The sequence below is a fragment of the Pan troglodytes genome, chromosome Y, assembly GCF_028858775.2.
Source record: "Pan troglodytes isolate AG18354 chromosome Y, NHGRI_mPanTro3-v2.0_pri, whole genome shotgun sequence".
Classification (NCBI taxonomy): Eukaryota; Metazoa; Chordata; class Mammalia; order Primates; family Hominidae; genus Pan; species Pan troglodytes.
Genome location: NC_072422.2, coordinates 6,817,760 through 6,836,329, shown reverse-complemented (window position 1 = coordinate 6,836,329; position 18,570 = coordinate 6,817,760). Strand labels below are relative to the sequence as shown.

The 18,570-nt window shown below is 46.9% G+C and overlaps 2 protein-coding genes across 4 annotated transcripts; both read right to left on the bottom strand.

Annotated features, from left to right (window-relative positions):
* Nucleotides 1–131: 131 nt before the first annotated feature.
* Nucleotides 132–2,908, bottom strand: LOC129138941 (testis-specific Y-encoded protein 3-like). 2 transcript variants are annotated; one of them, XM_054677291.2, is made up of 6 exons: nt 2,396–2,908; nt 1,711–1,788; nt 1,471–1,582; nt 1,224–1,369; nt 1,036–1,117; nt 132–342 (listed from the first exon to the last, which is right to left on the bottom strand). In XM_054677291.2, exons 1-6 carry the CDS (start codon nt 2,747–2,749, stop codon nt 320–322), a joined length of 795 nt encoding a protein of 264 aa, XP_054533266.1. In that variant the 5' UTR covers nt 2,750–2,908; the 3' UTR covers nt 132–319. The 2 variants fall into 2 exon arrangements, with proteins under 2 accessions (XP_054533266.1, XP_054533265.1); XM_054677290.2 differs by lacking the exon at nt 132–342 and having other exon boundaries at nt 920–1,117; nt 2,396–2,834.
* A 7,985-nt stretch (nt 2,909–10,893) lies between these two features.
* On the bottom strand, nt 10,894–13,636 carry LOC129138942 (testis-specific Y-encoded protein 3). Of its 2 annotated transcripts, none has more exons than XM_054677292.2 (6): nt 13,158–13,636; nt 12,473–12,550; nt 12,233–12,344; nt 11,986–12,131; nt 11,798–11,879; nt 10,894–11,104 (listed from the first exon to the last, which is right to left on the bottom strand). In XM_054677292.2, the coding sequence occupies exons 1-6, from the start codon at nt 13,509–13,511 to the stop codon at nt 11,082–11,084; spliced, it is 795 nt and encodes a 264-aa protein (XP_054533267.1). In that variant the 5' UTR covers nt 13,512–13,636; the 3' UTR covers nt 10,894–11,081. The 2 variants fall into 2 exon arrangements, with proteins under 2 accessions (XP_054533267.1, XP_063661096.1); XM_063805026.1 differs by having other exon boundaries at nt 11,798–11,890; nt 13,158–13,634.
* Nucleotides 13,637–18,570: the final 4,934 nt, after the last annotated feature.

Here is an 18,570-nt window from a genome sequence, read left to right as displayed (position 1 = left end):
TTTCCATGAAGAGAATAAAGCACGTGGATGGATCAATTCACTTTCACACCCGAATAAAGTGGATAAACATACACACACACACACAAACACAAAGACACACTCACACACACACACAGACACAGAGTCACACATCCTTGAGAATGTTTATTTTTCATTCCATACAATCCAAATTTACCCCCTCTTCCTGATTTCTGGTGACTCGATCTCTTTTTCCTTTAGTTCCTGTGCATAAGACCATGCTGAGTACTGCCGTCCTGCATACTGTTGTAACTTTTTAGGAGTTCTGCTGTATTAGGTAAAATCTGATGCTCCATCATATTCAACTCAACAACTGGGAGTCCCCTAGAGAAACACAAACTCACGTTAAAACGCATTTTCTCTGAGCCATACCTTGAAATGTTTCAATTGTGGGGCCCGCTGAGAAAAGGATATCCCTTCCCCATTTGTGATCCCTTAAACTTCCTCCTACCACGTGTTACAAACTGTTCTGCGCAATCCCTGCCCCATTCCCAGTATTGTCTGTGAGGGGAGTCAGCTAACAAGATGCACTGTACCCTAAAAGCACACAGAAGTCTGATGGGGCAACAGCTTAAGGAAATCCATCAATCTAAACAGTCCTTTGTGGTTTGGGGCAAGGATGATCAGGACGCACATTCAGGGAGCCCAATCTTATGGGGTTGGTAGGATGACTGCCGGAGGGGTTCACAGCCATGGAATCAAGTGCCACAGACTGAACTGAATGATTTTCAGCTTTACTCCTCATTGATTCTGGAAATGGACGATTCTTCACTGGGCTTAAGACTCCACAGCTATCACCTGCTTTGCGTGAAGTCTCTAATGTGCCTTTTCAGCCCAATGCCATGAACGTCCTGGATTCTGTCACTCTCTGTCTTCCTCTCAAGGAATTTCTACATGTACCAAAGGAGCCTCAATTTCTACATTTCTGAAATGAGCACCCAGGCTCCCTGAATAGGCAGGTGCATCAACCCCCTTATACTAGGCATCAAACAGCTCCAGTCCCAACTAACGGCTCACCTGACGTCTCTGTTCCCTCTTCAGGTGGCTTCATCCTCTTGTAGTATTGCAGGGGATTGCGCCACAGCTCCTTACATAGGATCTGTCAGGGGACTCAATCGGGAAAGGCCTCATCAGGGCTCAGAAAGGTGACCCAAGCAGCTGGGAACACACGGGGTCATTTCTCATGTTTCCCAGTGAGGACTCACCTCAGCAATCTTGTTAGATCCTGCGAAGTTGTGGTCAGAGAACCAGTTGAAGAAGTTAAGGCTGCTGCTGTGGTGTCTGCGGCGATAGGCCTCCACTTCATAATACGGATACCACTCAATTGGAGTGGAATGAGAAGCCCTGTATTCTACAGAGACAGGAGTTTTTGTGGGAAGGGGGCTGGATCACGTCGGCAATGATCCACCCGCCATCTTCCTTCCACTACCCATCCTGGGAGCCACCTGTCACCTGTGATGTTCACCAGATATTCCTTGGTAATCACTTCATTCTGGAAGTAGGGGTTACTCCGAAAGAACAACATGATCTTGCAGAGATGAACAGGATGCTTCTCTTCTTCCACCTGTCAGGACAAGGTGGAGAAAGCTTAAATACGTTTTCGGGTGAGGTGCTCACTCTTGCTTACAGGAATGAATTATTTCCCTTACCCTCCCCCGCTAAACCCTCTAGCCTCAGTCTTCCTGGCCTCACCTCCAGGCTGACCATGTAGCTCAGCATGTCTTCATCTTCGTCAGTGATCAGGGCTGACATCTGGGGGTGGTTTGCAATCTGATTTAGGTCAAAGAGACTTTATACACGATGGAAGGGAAAGCGACGAGCAGCAGGGAAGAAGGCCTAAGCGCACCCAGAGGCTGGGGTAGGGGATTTCTCAGATCTGCTTCCATGTATGATCTCCTTTCACCTCCCCCTCCCCGTAAACTAAGGCCTCCTGTGTTCACAGAGGGTGTATGATTCTGAGGCTGACTGCACTGACATGGGGAGGCGCGATTTGCAGAGACTTGCTGGTGTCTGAGGAGTGGCAGAATCTGCTTAGAGCCGAAGACGCCCAGTCCCAGATCGGACTAGCAAGGGGCAGCAATCACACTCCCTTAAAAATAGCTTGCTTCACCGAAAAACCTCTTCTGGTCTGAACTCGCTTCTGCTCTTCAAAAAGATGCCCCAAACGTCTGCTGCTCGGCATCACCAAGGGTTTCTCTGCCGCTTGCAGGACAATAGTACCCACGCCTGCTGTGGCTTTCCGCAGCCACATTTGTCCGTGGCAACTCCCCTTTGTTCCCCAAAGAGTCACATCGACGCCGAGCTGCCCATCGGTCACTTACACTTCCCCGAGAGCACCTCTCCACTAGAAAGGCCGAAGAAACACTGAGAAGGATACAACATTGGCCCAGAAGCCAGGGACGCTCTGGATGACGGCGCCTCTGCGGTCTAGGTGGGGCTTGCGCCTCCGCTCCATCTTTTCCCGCTGCCGAGAAAAGGCCTTCCTGGCTTGGGCATTAACCGGCTCCAGCTCCACCTGAACGGCCAGCAGCTCCTCCAGTGCAGACTCTGGGGTCATGGGCCCAGGGCCAGGCTGTGCCCGCTGGGCCTCCTCCTGCCGCTCCACGAGGCCCTCCTCCTCCGCCACCACCTCCACCTCCGCCATTATGTCATCCAACAGCCGCACCGCCTCCTCCCCCAAAGCCGCCTGCTCACTCTCCACCCCGGCCGCCCCCTCCTGTACAGCCTCCATCCTGAAGGCGGTGCCCTCCTCGGCACTCGCACGCACCAAGGCCTGTGCTGCCCGACCCACGCCACAGGAACCCTGCCGCAGCCTCTATGGCACCCGGTAGCTCAGCGAGCCCTCAGGGCGCATGCGCCGGGCTTCCAGGCGCCCCCTAAGGGACTGCGCGCGAAGGGCCGAGGGGCCGCACCCAGGCCGACTTCCTCCCGTCGGGGCCAATCAATGGGAGGGCGGTGGGCGTCTCCCTGGGCGGCACAGCCACTGGCGGGCCTGCATCTCCAGCCCCCCACCCCCCGCCTTCCCTGCCCAAGCCTCCTCCGAGAAGCCCTTGGAGCTTGTGCCGGGTAGCTAGGCATCCAGGCACACGCGGGCTGCGTGGCCTTTGGAATTGTGGGCATGGCAGCCCTGTGCCCTGACATCCTCAGTGTGGCAAGCCATGAACATCTCTGTGTGTCACGAACACAGGAAACATCTCTCTTCGTTAGGCAGGCCAGGTAGATGGTACGGAAGTAATACTGCAGATCCAGAGAAAACTCTCTGGTTCCTGGGGCTAGGGCGGCAGGGGTGTCCTGGGGGAAGTGATCGGGGCGGGCACGTGGGAGGAAAGTCGCCTGCCTTATAAAAGATTAATTGTGAGGAGAAAGTTATGCTTCCCATTACTACAAATACACAAGTATGATTTCATCCAAAGCTGAAAGCAGTCAATATAATTTGTTTTTAATGTTTTATTTAAAATCCTTAATTTCAACAGGATTACTCAAGAAAAATAACGTTAATCGTATTAAATAATGTTGATGTATTCCCTTTAATTGTTGATTATTTCAAATGTACGTAAAATAGTAAATGGCACTGTACAATGTAGTTTCATGAAGCATTCTTTATAGTTTTCATAAAATTGACAGTCTCCATGGAATATTTTAAGACTGAGGAAGTTCCATATATCATTTTATTGTACTTCCACTTTATTACTTCTTGCATGTCATAACTGATGGATATAAAACTATGTATATTTACAAACATGAAAAACATGGATTTTTGTTTACGTTTTCTAGTGAGACAAAGTTTCCAATACTTATACCTATTTAGGAAAATTTTTACAAACCCAAAGTTCTAATCTGTCTTTTCTTTGAAGTTTCATATTTCAGTCTAGGTATGTAATGGAATTGGCTGGGATCATTCTTTGATTTCACTGTTATTTGTGAGTTTCTGATATGCTTTTAGGAATGTATAGAGTTTCAAGCTTGCTTTCTTCTTCTTCATCTACCTTTGGACCTGTATATGCGATGTCTGCAGTAATGTGCAGTGCTATCTGACATACGGTTGCTGAAAGATACAAGCATATATGCAATTCTTTGTTTCAGTGAATCTTTAGGAACAGACAAGTAACCTGAGACATAATTATGGTATGAATGTAAGCAAGCAGTTTATCATAGAGGTACAATAAGGGTGAAAATAAATGTAAAAATACATGCCTCATCCAAAACATGAGGTAGTCCAAATGAAAAATTTAAGTTGGCGTAAAGAACACTTTAAAAGTTCTGATTCTTTCTGGTGAGAGCAAGGAGCTCAGAAACCATGAGAAAGTCCTTCAGAGCTGCATGTTGGATTTGCAGGTCAGGATGGAAAGCCTGGGTCTGGGGGAGGGTGCTACGGTCCTGGTCTGGTTGAGGTCCTTCTGGGGCTCAGGTGTGTCTCAGCGGGAAAGCTGGGAAGGGGAAACGCATGCTTCACCCCGGCTAGAATGCCACCTCTGCCCACCTAGATGAAATTGCCCCTTCACAGCCCTGTTTCTCCTTCTTGGACAGGCAGGTGGAGGAACTCGGCCACCCTGAATACAAGTGGTAGGAAGAAGTTTGCCTTTCATCACAACATTTACTTCGGAAACAAAGTGATGACTAAGGAGTATTGCATTGGCATCCTCCATGAGGAGTAGAGGGGGTAGTACCTCGGAAGCTGGGCCTGGCGTGAGCCTTCCTGACTCGTCTCCCTCCAGGATACAGGGCGACTGGCTCCACTGCAGTCCAGTGGTTCCAGGGTCATGCAAGTGAAAGCCCGAGTTTCCCGCAGGTCACTGCCTGAGCTTCTTCAGCTGGTTGTCTGACTGTGACGGCCCAGGTTACGGCACGATTGCTGAGGTGGGGCAGCTATGGGGCATCAACGCAAAGGACCTTCTTCGACATTCCTTGGCATCGGAGGAATTGGCTTTGAACCAGAACCTGACCTGTCACGGCCAATTTGCCCAGTCCACCAGATCATCAGCCAGGGCCTGTGGCTCTATATTCTGCAGCACTACCCAAGGGAGTTAGGCCCTCAGGGAGGGAGCAGAGAAGAGGCTAGGGAAGCAGCCCAGGGCTGGGGGTTGAGAGGCCTGTGGGTCCTGGAGGTAGGACACACATAGAGAAGCCAAGGCTCAGGGAGGAGACTGCAGTAAGGAAACTCAGGCCATCATGGGCTGGTGGAGAAATGCCCATCAGGGAACTGTGGTACCCACATTTCACGATGGGGGAACCGTAATCTGCTTAATAGGCATAAGCAGCTAAGGTCAATGGGTGGGAAGCCAGGATCAAGGGATAGCTGCCTCATCATCCCTTGCTAGCTACTTCCCTGTCCTGAGGCTTGCTTCTACCTGGGGTTCAGTTTGGGCTCAACCAGGGATCTCTCACCCTCCACACAGATGCCCACCTGAGGCCTGTCTAGGTCTGCGTCCTCCCAGAATGACTCTCCCAGGCCTGCTAAGTACCGTTTGGATGACACCACGCTCCACTGACATGCTTGCTTCCCTCCGCCATCCTCATTCACCCACCAACTCCCCACCCCAAAAAAGGCAGGCCACCGCACAGGGAATCTGGAGGACCACACAGGGCTCACAGGGGAGGAAATGTGAAGAGACGGCAAAACAGAACAGGACATTCTGTGTGTTTCCAGAAGGCAATCTGCCTGGATATTAAGGCCCACCTCAGTATTGGTGAGGACACCCAGTGTCTCTTGGCCCTGAGCATGTGCACACAAACACGCACATTGTCTAAACGGCATTGACATCACTACTACCGGAGGCATCCTCAGATGCTATACAACCCCTGTAAAAATATCAATGACACAATCTTCTTAGAAAAACAATCTGGGAATCCCAAATTTGCTATGAAATGGCAGAAGATCCTGAAAACCCAGAGCAATCCAGTAAAAAGCACAAAGCTGGAGCCACCACACTACCTAACTTCATGATATACTACTACAAAACTTTTTGTACCAAAATACAATAGCACTGGCAGAAAAGCAGAGACTAGAGCTCAGGAAAAACAACAGGAGCCCAGAACTCAGTCACTGCATTTGCAGCTCACCGCCTTTACCCAAAGAAGCAAGAACGCCCAATGCAAAATCAAGTATCTTCTATAAACTAGGTTGGGGAAATCTGAATAGCCACACAAAGGATTTTACAAGTGGATTATTTATCACCAAACTCCAGTGTCAGATCTGAAACGATAAAAATAGCAGAAGAGATCACAAGGAAGAAGCTCCATGGCGTCCGTGTGTGCAATGATGGTCTCAAAGTGACTGCAAGAACACAGTAAACGCCATCAAAAACAGAGATTGGAATCATAGCAAACTAAAGTGCTTCACCACACCATAGAAAACTCAACATACAGAAGGGGCATCCTACAGGATGGGAGCAATGATTGAATAGTCACAGTACAGAAGGAACTCCCAACAACTCAATAGCATGAAAACAAATGGGCGAAGGCTGCGAAGACTCATTTGTGAAACTGAGACATACAGTTGCCCAGAAGACACACTAAAAGGTCCTCAGTATCCCCAATCCATCACGAAAATGCAAATCAAAAACACAATGAGATTTCTTCTCACTTCAGTCAGAATGCATATTATCCGAAAGTCAAACAAAAAAGAAAGAAAAGAAAACCCTAATCTCTGGTGAGGATGCAGAGAAAACGAATTCCCTGCTCACTTTTGGGGAGAATGTAAATTAGTGCTGGCATTAAAGAAGCTTTATGGCTCTTATTTAAGTATAAACAGTCTTCAGAAATCTACAAGTAGAACCACCCACTATATGATCCAGCAAATCAGAATACCCGGGCACACCCACTAGTACACAGATCAGTATGTTGAAGTGGTGCGTGCACCCATGCAATTATTGCTGCACTCATTACGTTTTTGCTGTAGCCAAAATACGGAAGCAACCTGAGTGTCCCTCCATTGATAAATGGATTTAAAAATGCAGCAAAAACACGTATGCGCAATGGAAATATGTTGACTATGGGAATCTGCTGAATGTGTGCATGCCATTCTGTTAAGTGACATAAGCCAGGTATCAGAAAGGAAAATAGCACATGATCTCATTCTTATATGAAATCAAAAAAGCGGACTTCAGAGAAGTAAGACTCCAAAGACTGCGGTGAAGAGGGTGCACTGACGAGATGCTGGATGAAGAACTCATACTTCTAGTTATAAAGGAGGAGTAGGTTAAAAATATTTTCTTCAGCATGCTCACTATAACTAGTGGTAACATATTCTTTCTCTAAAAATATTTGAATACAGTGCATGCCATGTTTTTTCACAACAAAAATGACAACTATGTGAGGTCACACATATGTTGATTGGCTGGATGTATCCAATGCAGAATGTATATGACCTGTTGAACATCACGCCTTAAGTGGTAAATATGTATCATTTCATATGACATTTTTAAATTAAACCTACAATTTTTAAAATGCCTTAACAAAATAAATGCAAATAAAATATTGTATTATAAAGCAGTGCTTTTCTTTTCTAGCAAAGTCTTTTTCATGGCACAGGAAAGAATGCAAGCCTTTTGGTAACTTGAGAAATAAATACATTTGTGTACATGTATATATATAATATATACATGTATATACGTATATAAATGTGCATATATACGTATATACATGCATATACGTATATATGTGTGTATATATGTATTTTTATATATGTGTGTATATATATGAAAATCCCTATGAATGCTGATGATGAGTTGAAAGATAGAAATTCCAGGCACAGAGACTATAGTCCATGAATTGAAACCTTCAGTGCATGTTTCAAAACAAGACGTGAGGAGGAGGAAGAAAAAAGTAAAAAACACAAAGCCATGGCAGGTCCATGGGTTACACCTGTCATCCCAGCACTTTGGTAAGCTGAGGTGGGAGGATTGCCTGCACTCAGGAGTTCCAGATGAGCCTGGGGCAACATGGACCCACATTCAAAAAGTAAGTATTTAGTTAATTGGTACATAGCTTGGAGGGGTGGCATGCATCTGTACTGCCAGGTGTGTGAGAGTCTGAGTTGAGAGGATCACATGGGTGTGTGGTGCCTGGGCTGCAGTGGGCTGAGATCGTGGGGCTGCTGTCCAACCTAGAAGACAGAGTAAGACCCATTCTCGGAAAACAAACAAAAAACAGTCACATTAGGTAAATTAAAACTATGTAGTGTGAGGAGAATCAAAATAAACGAAACATCATCAGAGCCTATGCGATCTGATGAAGGAAACCAGCTTTCACATAATAACAGCCCCAGCTGGGGAGAACAATGAGAAAGGGCAGAGAGAACACTGTAAATAATAACACGCCAAATTCCCCAAATGAGTTAAAAGACATAAAAGTACAAAGAGTGCTTCTTTTCAATTCAATGCCCTTGAATTCAGAATTAGAAAGTAAACCCAGAGAGAGAATAGAAAGATAGACGATACAGATGGAGAGCGTGTGTTGGGGAAGTAAGGGAAGGATGAAAGGAGGGGTGTAAAGGAAGGAAAGGAAAAAAGGAAGGGAGAGAGACTGATAGATGTTCAAAGACACAGATACAAAGTCTACAATGGTTGTAGAGATAGGCACGTGCAAATTGCCGCAGGGAGTGTGGAAAAATATCGGAACCACGGAGACCTAGGTGGAGTCAGAGAAAATATACAAACTCGCACAGAGAAATAAACATACACAACCAGAAACACACACGTGGTAGTTTAAACATGAAAAGACACCAAGTCCCTGTCGGTACAAATCACAGATGTGCTTCCGAGTTACTGAGGCACAATGCAAATTTGTCAGTGCCCTTAGCATCTGTGGCCCACGTGCACGGATATTCAGTGGAAGAAGTGTTACACAGCCTTTATAATTCAGCACTATCTGTGATAATACCAGAAGAAGGGATCTCATGTGAAATCACTAGACTGAATTGCACGTAGGACTCAAGGAAGAAGCCCAGTCTGCTGCATTCACTCGGTGGGGTGGCAATATGGCTGAGCCACCAACCCATGGCACGCCCATCCATTGTAGACAGTTCCTGGTTTGCTGCCTGCCTTGGAAAAAGCTCCTCCCCTACCACCACTTTAAAACAGGCTAGCTCCAAAACCAGTCCTGGCATCCATTTACGGTCATTTTCTTATCTATTTACCTCCTAGAAAAATCATTGCAAGACCCTTTCCTCAACATTTTCCTATGCATTAAATTTGGGGAAACGCATTTTAAGACGACCTCGTTATAGGCAAGTCCCCAGACGTTTCCTAATCTGAGTTGCGCAGAGTGCACACACCAATCTGTTGCCCCATTGCCACTATACGGATACCGTACTGGACCACAGTGTCTTTGACATGCACACAGTAGGATAGAGGGCAGCTTGAGGGGGCCAAAGAGTTCCGACTGTTTTCAGAATAATTTGCTTAGAAAACGTGTTTCTCCTGTGTTTGTGGGTCAGGGGGACGGTAGTCAGGGAGGACAAGACTCCCGCTCCACAGCTTCAGCTGTCTGCATAGGAGCAGGGACAAAACCGGGCGATAGATTTTCAAAGCTCAACTGCTTTGATACCGAGCAGAAGGGGTAGAATGCATACTGAAGGCACCACAACAGATTCAGGAACTTTGACTGTCAAACCCTCTTCCCTGAAACAACATAGCTCTTCTCACAGAAGCTGTGCTGACAAGAGTCTATACGGGACAGGAATGTTAGCACTCTATTAGCGTGTGGTCAACATGGATGCTCATGTTGGAACTCTTTCATCTGGGAACAGGAAAGAAAGTTCTGCCTCCGACACTGAAATCCTCCTGCCCCATCCTTGACAGAGGCAACCCCTTGTCTTGTGCATAGACACAGGTGTTCCTGGGAAGCAGCCTCCCACTCGCGAATGAAAGCTGTATGTTTTGTCCTCCTGTGTGAGGCTTGCAACACATACTCTACAACTATATTTGCTTTACATTCTAAACCTTAGGCAAAGTATGCTGAAGAGGCCACAGAAAATTAAAGGGCCCTGGGCTCCAGAAACAATCTGCAGTGCCAATCACGAGGGAGAATATAGAGACTCACTAGACTTTGCAAGAGCACAAAATGCACTCGTAGTGTTGTTAGCTACATACGTTATGGGCTCCTCACCTAACATAGAATCTTGGAGAAAAGCTTAACCCAACTAAAGATGTAAACATCCACAAGAGTGTCCATATCCAGGGTCATCAAGTGACAAGAGAGTCCCTGGATGGATTCTCCAACAATCTTATATTCCACTAATCCACGCCCTTTCCCCTCACTTCTGTAAGTTTGTCTTTTCCCGTAGTCATCTATGCCAAAAGTGTATCCTGAATGCCTTCCCACATGCCTCTGTCACCTTTCCCACAGTCCCTCCATACACCTTACATGCCCATTTCTTCTCACGTTGATGTTTCAGAAGTCCTGAGAGGCTGATTGTCCCAGAAAAGGATTATGCATTCACCTTTGAAAGAACATGTGGATTCAACACGAAAGCGAACTTTAAGATTTCCATCATCCTGTGCTTATCTATTGTGTATGATGATACTCAAAATGAAGGATTTTGGAGGTCCCAGCAAACTGGGACCTGGAAACCCAGTAACCCCATTCCTTGAACTATCTCTGCTTCCACAGGATGAAGTCAGCCTCCAACTAAGCTGTCTTTTGCTTTTACCTCCCCCACTCTGTCCTGTAGGAAGAATCCCAACACATCCCACACCCATTCACTCTACAACTTTAGAGGCCCAGCTCCAACGCAGACTGGTAATTTCCATGAAGAGAATAAAGCACGTGGATGGATCAATTCACTTTCACACCCGAATAAAGTGGATAAACATACACACACACACACAAACACAAAGACACACTCACACACACACACAGACACAGAGTCACACATCCTTGAGAATGTTTATTTTTCATTCCATACAATCCAAATTTACCCCCTCTTCCTGATTTCTGGTGACTCGATCTCTTTTTCCTTTAGTTCCTGTGCATAAGACCATGCTGAGTACTGCCGTCCTGCATACTGTTGTAACTTTTTAGGAGTTCTGCTGTATTAGGTAAAATCTGATGCTCCATCATATTCAACTCAACAACTGGGAGTCCCCTAGAGAAACACAAACTCACGTTAAAACGCATTTTCTCTGAGCCATACCTTGAAATGTTTCAATTGTGGGGCCCGCTGAGAAAAGGATATCCCTTCCCCATTTGTGATCCCTTAAACTTCCTCCTACCACGTGTTACAAACTGTTCTGCGCAATCCCTGCCCCATTCCCAGTATTGTCTGTGAGGGGAGTCAGCTAACAAGATGCACTGTACCCTAAAAGCACACAGAAGTCTGATGGGGCAACAGCTTAAGGAAATCCATCAATCTAAACAGTCCTTTGTGGTTTGGGGCAAGGATGATCAGGACGCACATTCAGGGAGCCCAATCTTATGGGGTTGGTAGGATGACTGCCGGAGGGGTTCACAGCCATGGAATCAAGTGCCACAGACTGAACTGAATGATTTTCAGCTTTACTCCTCATTGATTCTGGAAATGGACGATTCTTCACTGGGCTTAAGACTCCACAGCTATCACCTGCTTTGCGTGAAGTCTCTAATGTGCCTTTTCAGCCCAATGCCATGAACGTCCTGGATTCTGTCACTCTCTGTCTTCCTCTCAAGGAATTTCTACATGTACCAAAGGAGCCTCAATTTCTACATTTCTGAAATGAGCACCCAGGCTCCCTGAATAGGCAGGTGCATCAACCCCCTTATACTAGGCATCAAACAGCTCCAGTCCCAACTAACGGCTCACCTGACGTCTCTGTTCCCTCTTCAGGTGGCTTCATCCTCTTGTAGTATTGCAGGGGATTGCGCCACAGCTCCTTACATAGGATCTGTCAGGGGACTCAATCGGGAAAGGCCTCATCAGGGCTCAGAAAGGTGACCCAAGCAGCTGGGAACACATGGGGTCATTTCTCATGTTTCCCAGTGAGGACTCACCTCAGCAATCTTGTTAGATCCTGCGAAGTTGTGGTCAGAGAACCAGTTGAAGAAGTTAAGGCTGCTGCTGTGGTGTCTGCGGCGATAGGCCTCCACTTCATAATACGGATACCACTCAATTGGAGTGGAATGAGAAGCCCTGTATTCTACAGAGACAGGAGTTTTTGTGGGAAGGGGGCTGGATCACGTCGGCAATGATCCACCCGCCATCTTCCTTCCACTACCCATCCTGGGAGCCACCTGTCACCTGTGATGTTCACCAGATATTCCTTGGTAATCACTTCATTCTGGAAGTAGGGGTTACTCCGAAAGAACAACATGATCTTGCAGAGATGAACAGGATGCTTCTCTTCTTCCACCTGTCAGGACAAGGTGGAGAAAGCTTAAATACGTTTTCGGGTGAGGTGCTCACTCTTGCTTACAGGAATGAATTATTTCCCTTACCCTCCCCCGCTAAACCCTCTAGCCTCAGTCTTCCTGGCCTCACCTCCAGGCTGACCATGTAGCTCAGCATGTCTTCATCTTCGTCAGTGATCAGGGCTGACATCTGGGGGTGGTTTGCAATCTGATTTAGGTCAAAGAGACTTTATACACGATGGAAGGGAAAGCGACGAGCAGCAGGGAAGAAGGCCTAAGCGCACCCAGAGGCTGGGGTAGGGGATTTCTCAGATCTGCTTCCATGTATGATCTCCTTTCACCTCCCCCTCCCCGTAAACTAAGGCCTCCTGTGCTCACAGAGGGTGTATGATTCTGAGGCTGACTGCACTGACATGGGGAGGCGCGATTTGCAGAGACTTGCTGGTGTCTGAGGAGTGGCAGAATCTGCTTAGAGCCGAAGACGCCCAGTCCCAGATCGGACTAGCAAGGGGCAGCAATCACACTCCCTTAAAAATAGCTTGCTTCACCGAAAAACCTCTTCTGGTCTGAACTCGCTTCTGCTCTTCAAAAAGATGCCCCAAACGTCTGCTGCTCGGCATCACCAAGGGTTTCTCTGCCGCTTGCAGGACAATAGTACCCACGCCTGCTGTGGCTTTCCGCAGCCACATTTGTCCGTGGCAACTCCCCTTTGTTCCCCAAAGAGTCACATCGACGCCGAGCTGCCCATCGGTCACTTACACTTCCCCGAGAGCACCTCTCCACTAGAAAGGCCGAAGAAACACTGAGAAGGATACAACATTGGCCCAGAAGCCAGGGACGCTCTGGATGACGGCGCCTCTGCGGTCTAGGTGGGGCTTGCGCCTCCGCTCCATCTTTTCCCGCTGCCGAGAAAAGGCCTTCCTGGCTTGGGCATTAACCGGCTCCAGCTCCACCTGAACGGCCAGCAGCTCCTCCAGTGCAGACTCTGGGGTCATGGGCCCAGGGCCAGGCTGTGCCCGCTGGGCCTCCTCCTGCCGCTCCACGAGGCCCTCCTCCTCCGCCACCACCTCCACCTCCGCCATTATGTCATCCAACAGCAGCACCGCCTCCTCCCCCAAAGCCGCCTGCTCACTCTCCACCCCGGCCGCCCCCTCCTGTACAGCCTCCATCCTGAAGGCGGTGCCCTCCTCGGCACTCGCACGCACCAAGGCCTGTGCTGCCCGACCCACGCCACAGGAACCCTGCCGCAGCCTCTATGGCACCCGGTAGCTCAGCGAGCCCTCAGGGCGCATGCGCCGGGCTTCCAGGCGCCCCCTAAGGGACTGCGCGCGAAGGGCCGAGGGGCCGCACCCAGGCCGACTTCCTCCCGTCGGGGCCAATCAATGGGAGGGCGGTGGGCGTCTCCCTGGGCGGCACAGCCACTGGCGGGCCTGCATCTCCAGCCCCCCACCCCCCGCCTTCCCTGCCCAAGCCTCCTCCGAGAAGCCCTTGGAGCTTGTGCCGGGTAGCTAGGCATCCAGGCACACGCGGGCTGCGTGGCCTTTGGAATTGTGGGCATGGCAGCCCTGTGCCCTGACATCCTCAGTGTGGCAAGCCATGAACATCTCTGTGTGTCACGAACACAGGAAACATCTCTCTTCGTTAGGCAGGCCAGGTAGATGGTACGGAAGTAATACTGCAGATCCAGAGAAAACTCTCTGGTTCCTGGGGCTAGGGCGGCAGGGGTGTCCTGGGGGAAGTGATCGGGGCGGGCACGTGGGAGGAAAGTCGCCTGCCTTATAAAAGATTAATTGTGAGGAGAAAGTTATGCTTCCCATTACTACAAATACACAAGTATGATTTCATCCAAAGCTGAAAGCAGTCAATATAATTTGTTTTTAATGTTTTATTTAAAATCCTTAATTTCAACAGGATTACTCAAGAAAAATAACGTTAATCGTATTAAATAATGTTGATGTATTCCCTTTAATTGTTGATTATTTCAAATGTACGTAAAATAGTAAATGGCACTGTACAATGTAGTTTCATGAAGCATTCTTTATAGTTTTCATAAAATTGACAGTCTCCATGGAATATTTTAAGACTGAGGAAGTTCCATATATCATTTTATTGTACTTCCACTTTATTACTTCTTGCATGTCATAACTGATGGATATAAAACTATGTATATTTACAAACATGAAAAACATGGATTTTTGTTTACGTTTTCTAGTGAGACAAAGTTTCCAATACTTATACCTATTTAGGAAAATTTTTACAAACCCAAAGTTCTAATCTGTCTTTTCTTTGAAGTTTCATATTTCAGTCTAGGTATGTAATGGAATTGGCTGGGATCATTCTTTGATTTCACTGTTATTTGTGAGTTTCTGATATGCTTTTAGGAATGTATAGAGTTTCAAGCTTGCTTTCTTCTTCTTCATCTACCTTTGGACCTGTATATGCGATGTCTGCAGTAATGTGCAGTGCTATCTGACATACGGTTGCTGAAAGATACAAGCATATATGCAATTCTTTGTTTCAGTGAATCTTTAGGAACAGACAAGTAACCTGAGACATAATTATGGTATGAATGTAAGCAAGCAGTTTATCATAGAGGTACAATAAGGGTGAAAATAAATGTAAAAATACATGCCTCATCCAAAACATGAGGTAGTCCAAATGAAAAATTTAAGTTGGCGTAAAGAACACTTTAAAAGTTCTGATTCTTTCTGGTGAGAGCAAGGAGCTCAGAAACCATGAGAAAGTCCTTCAGAGCTGCATGTTGGATTTGCAGGTCAGGATGGAAAGCCTGGGTCTGGGGGAGGGTGCTACGGTCCTGGTCTGGTTGAGGTCCTTCTGGGGCTCAGGTGTGTCTCAGCGGGAAAGCTGGGAAGGGGAAACGCATGCTTCACCCCGGCTAGAATGCCACCTCTGCCCACCTAGATGAAATTGCCCCTTCACAGCCCTGTTTCTCCTTCTTGGACAGGCAGGTGGAGGAACTCGGCCACCCTGAATACAAGTGGTAGGAAGAAGTTTGCCTTTCATCACAACATTTACTTCGGAAACAAAGTGATGACTAAGGAGTATTGCATTGGCATCCTCCATGAGGAGTAGAGGGGGTAGTACCTCGGAAGCTGGGCCTGGCGTGAGCCTTCCTGACTCGTCTCCCTCCAGGATACAGGGCGACTGGCTCCACTGCAGTCCAGTGGTTCCAGGGTCATGCAAGTGAAAGCCCGAGTTTCCCGCAGGTCACTGCCTGAGCTTCTTCAGCTGGTTGTCTGACTGTGACGGCCCAGGTTACGGCACGATTGCTGAGGTGGGGCAGCTATGGGGCATCAACGCAAAGGACCTTCTTCGACATTCCTTGGCATCGGAGGAATTGGCTTTGAACCAGAACCTGACCTGTCACGGCCAATTTGCCCAGTCCACCAGATCATCAGCCAGGGCCTGTGGCTCTATATTCTGCAGCACTACCCAAGGGAGTTAGGCCCTCAGGGAGGGAGCAGAGAAGAGGCTAGGGAAGCAGCCCAGGGCTGGGGGTTGAGAGGCCTGTGGGTCCTGGAGGTAGGACACACATAGAGAAGCCAAGGCTCAGGGAGGAGACTGCAGTAAGGAAACTCAGGCCATCATGGGCTGGTGGAGAAATGCCCATCAGGGAACTGTGGTACCCACATTTCACGATGGGGGAACCGTAATCTGCTTAATAGGCATAAGCAGCTAAGGTCAATGGGTGGGAAGCCAGGATCAAGGGATAGCTGCCTCATCATCCCTTGCTAGCTACTTCCCTGTCCTGAGGCTTGCTTCTACCTGGGGTTCAGTTTGGGCTCAACCAGGGATCTCTCACCCTCCACACAGATGCCCACCTGAGGCCTGTCTAGGTCTGCGTCCTCCCAGAATGACTCTCCCAGGCCTGCTAAGTACCGTTTGGATGACACCACGCTCCACTGACATGCTTGCTTCCCTCCGCCATCCTCATTCACCCACCAACTCCCCACCCCAAAAAAGGCAGGCCACCGCACAGGGAATCTGGAGGACCACACAGGGCTCACAGGGGAGGAAATGTGAAGAGACGGCAAAACAGAACAGGACATTCTGTGTGTTTCCAGAAGGCAATCTGCCTGGATATTAAGGCCCACCTCAGTATTGGTGAGGACACCCAGTGTCTCTTGGCCCTGAGCATGTGCACACAAACACGCACATTGTCTAAACGGCATTGACATCACTACTACCGGAGGCATCCTCAGATGCTATACAACCCCTGTAAAAATATCAATGACACAATCTTCTTAGAAAAACAATCTGGGAATCCCAAATTTGCTATGAAATGGCAGAAGATCCTGAAAACCCAGAGCAATCCAGTAAAAAGCACAAAGCTGGAGCCACCACACTACCTAACTTCATGATATACTACTACAAAACTTTTTGTACCAAAATACAATAGCACTGGCAGAAAAGCAGAGACTAGAGCTCAGGAAAAACAACAGGAGCCCAGAACTCAGTCACTGCATTTGCAGCTCACCGCCTTTACCCAAAGAAGCAAGAACGCCCAATGCAAAATCAAGTATCTTCTATAAACTAGGTTGGGGAAATCTGAATAGCCACACAAAGGATTTTACAAGTGGATTATTTATCACCAAACTCCAGTGTCAGATCTGAAACGATAAAAATAGCAGAAGAGATCACAAGGAAGAAGCTCCATGGCGTCCGTGTGTGCAATGATGGTCTCAAAGTGACTGCAAGAACACAGTAAACGCCATCAAAAACAGAGATTGGAATCATAGCAAACTAAAGTGCTTCACCACACCATAGAAAACTCAACATACAGAAGGGGCATCCTACAGGATGGGAGCAATGATTGAATAGTCACAGTACAGAAGGAACTCCCAACAACTCAATAGCATGAAAACAAATGGGCGAAGGCTGCGAAGACTCATTTGTGAAACTGAGACATACAGTTGCCCAGAAGACACACTAAAAGGTCCTCAGTATCCCCAATCCATCACGAAAATGCAAATCAAAAACACAATGAGATTTCTTCTCACTTCAGTCAGAATGCATATTATCCGAAAGTCAAACAAAAAAGAAAGAAAAGAAAACCCTAATCTCTGGTGAGGATGCAGAGAAAACGAATTCCCTGCTCACTTTTGGGGAGAATGTAAATTAGTGCTGGCATTAAAGAAGCTTTATGGCTCTTATTTAAGTATAAACAGTCTTCAGAAATCTACAAGTAGAACCACCCACTATATGATCCAGCAAATCAGAATACCCGGGCACACCCACTAGTACACAGATCAGTATGTTGAAGTGGTGCGTGCACCCATGCAATTATTGCTGCACTCATTACGTTTTTGCTGTAGCCAAAATACGGAAGCAACCTGAGTGTCCCTCCATTGATAAATGGATTTAAAAATGCAGCAAAAACACGTATGCGCAATGGAAATATGTTGACTATGGGAATCTGCTGAATGTGTGCATGCCATTCTGTTAAGTGACATAAGCCAGGTATCAGAAAGGAAAATAGCACATGATCTCATTCTTATATGAAATCAAAAAAGCGGACTTCAGAGAAGTAAGACTCCAAAGACTGCGGTGAAGAGGGTGCACTGACGAGATGCTGGATGAAGAACTCATACTTCTAGTTATAAAGGAGGAGTAGGTTAAAAATATTTTCTTCAGCATGCTCACTATAACTAGTGGTAACATATTCTTTCTCTAAAAATATTTGAATACAGTGCATGCCATGTTTTTTCACAACAAAAATGACAACTATGTGAGGTCACACATATGTTGATTGGCTGGATGTATCCAATGCAGAATGTATATGACCTGTTGAACATCACGCCTTAAGTGGTAAATATGTATCATTTCATATGACATTTTTAAATTAAACCTACAATTTTTAAAATGCCTTAACAAAATAAATGCAAATAAAATATTGTATTATAAAGCAGTGCTTTTCTTTTCTAGCAAAGTCTTTTTCATGGCACAGGAAAGAATGCAAGCCTTTTGGTAACTTGAGAAATAAATACATTTGTGTACATGTATATATATAATATATACATGTATATACGTATATAAATGTGCATATATACGTATATACATGCATATACGTATATATGTGTGTATATATGTATTTTTATATATGTGTGTATATATATGAAAATCCCTATGAATGCTGATGATGAGTTGAAAGATAGAAATTCCAGGCACAGAGACTATAGTCCATGAATTGAAACCTTCAGTGCATGT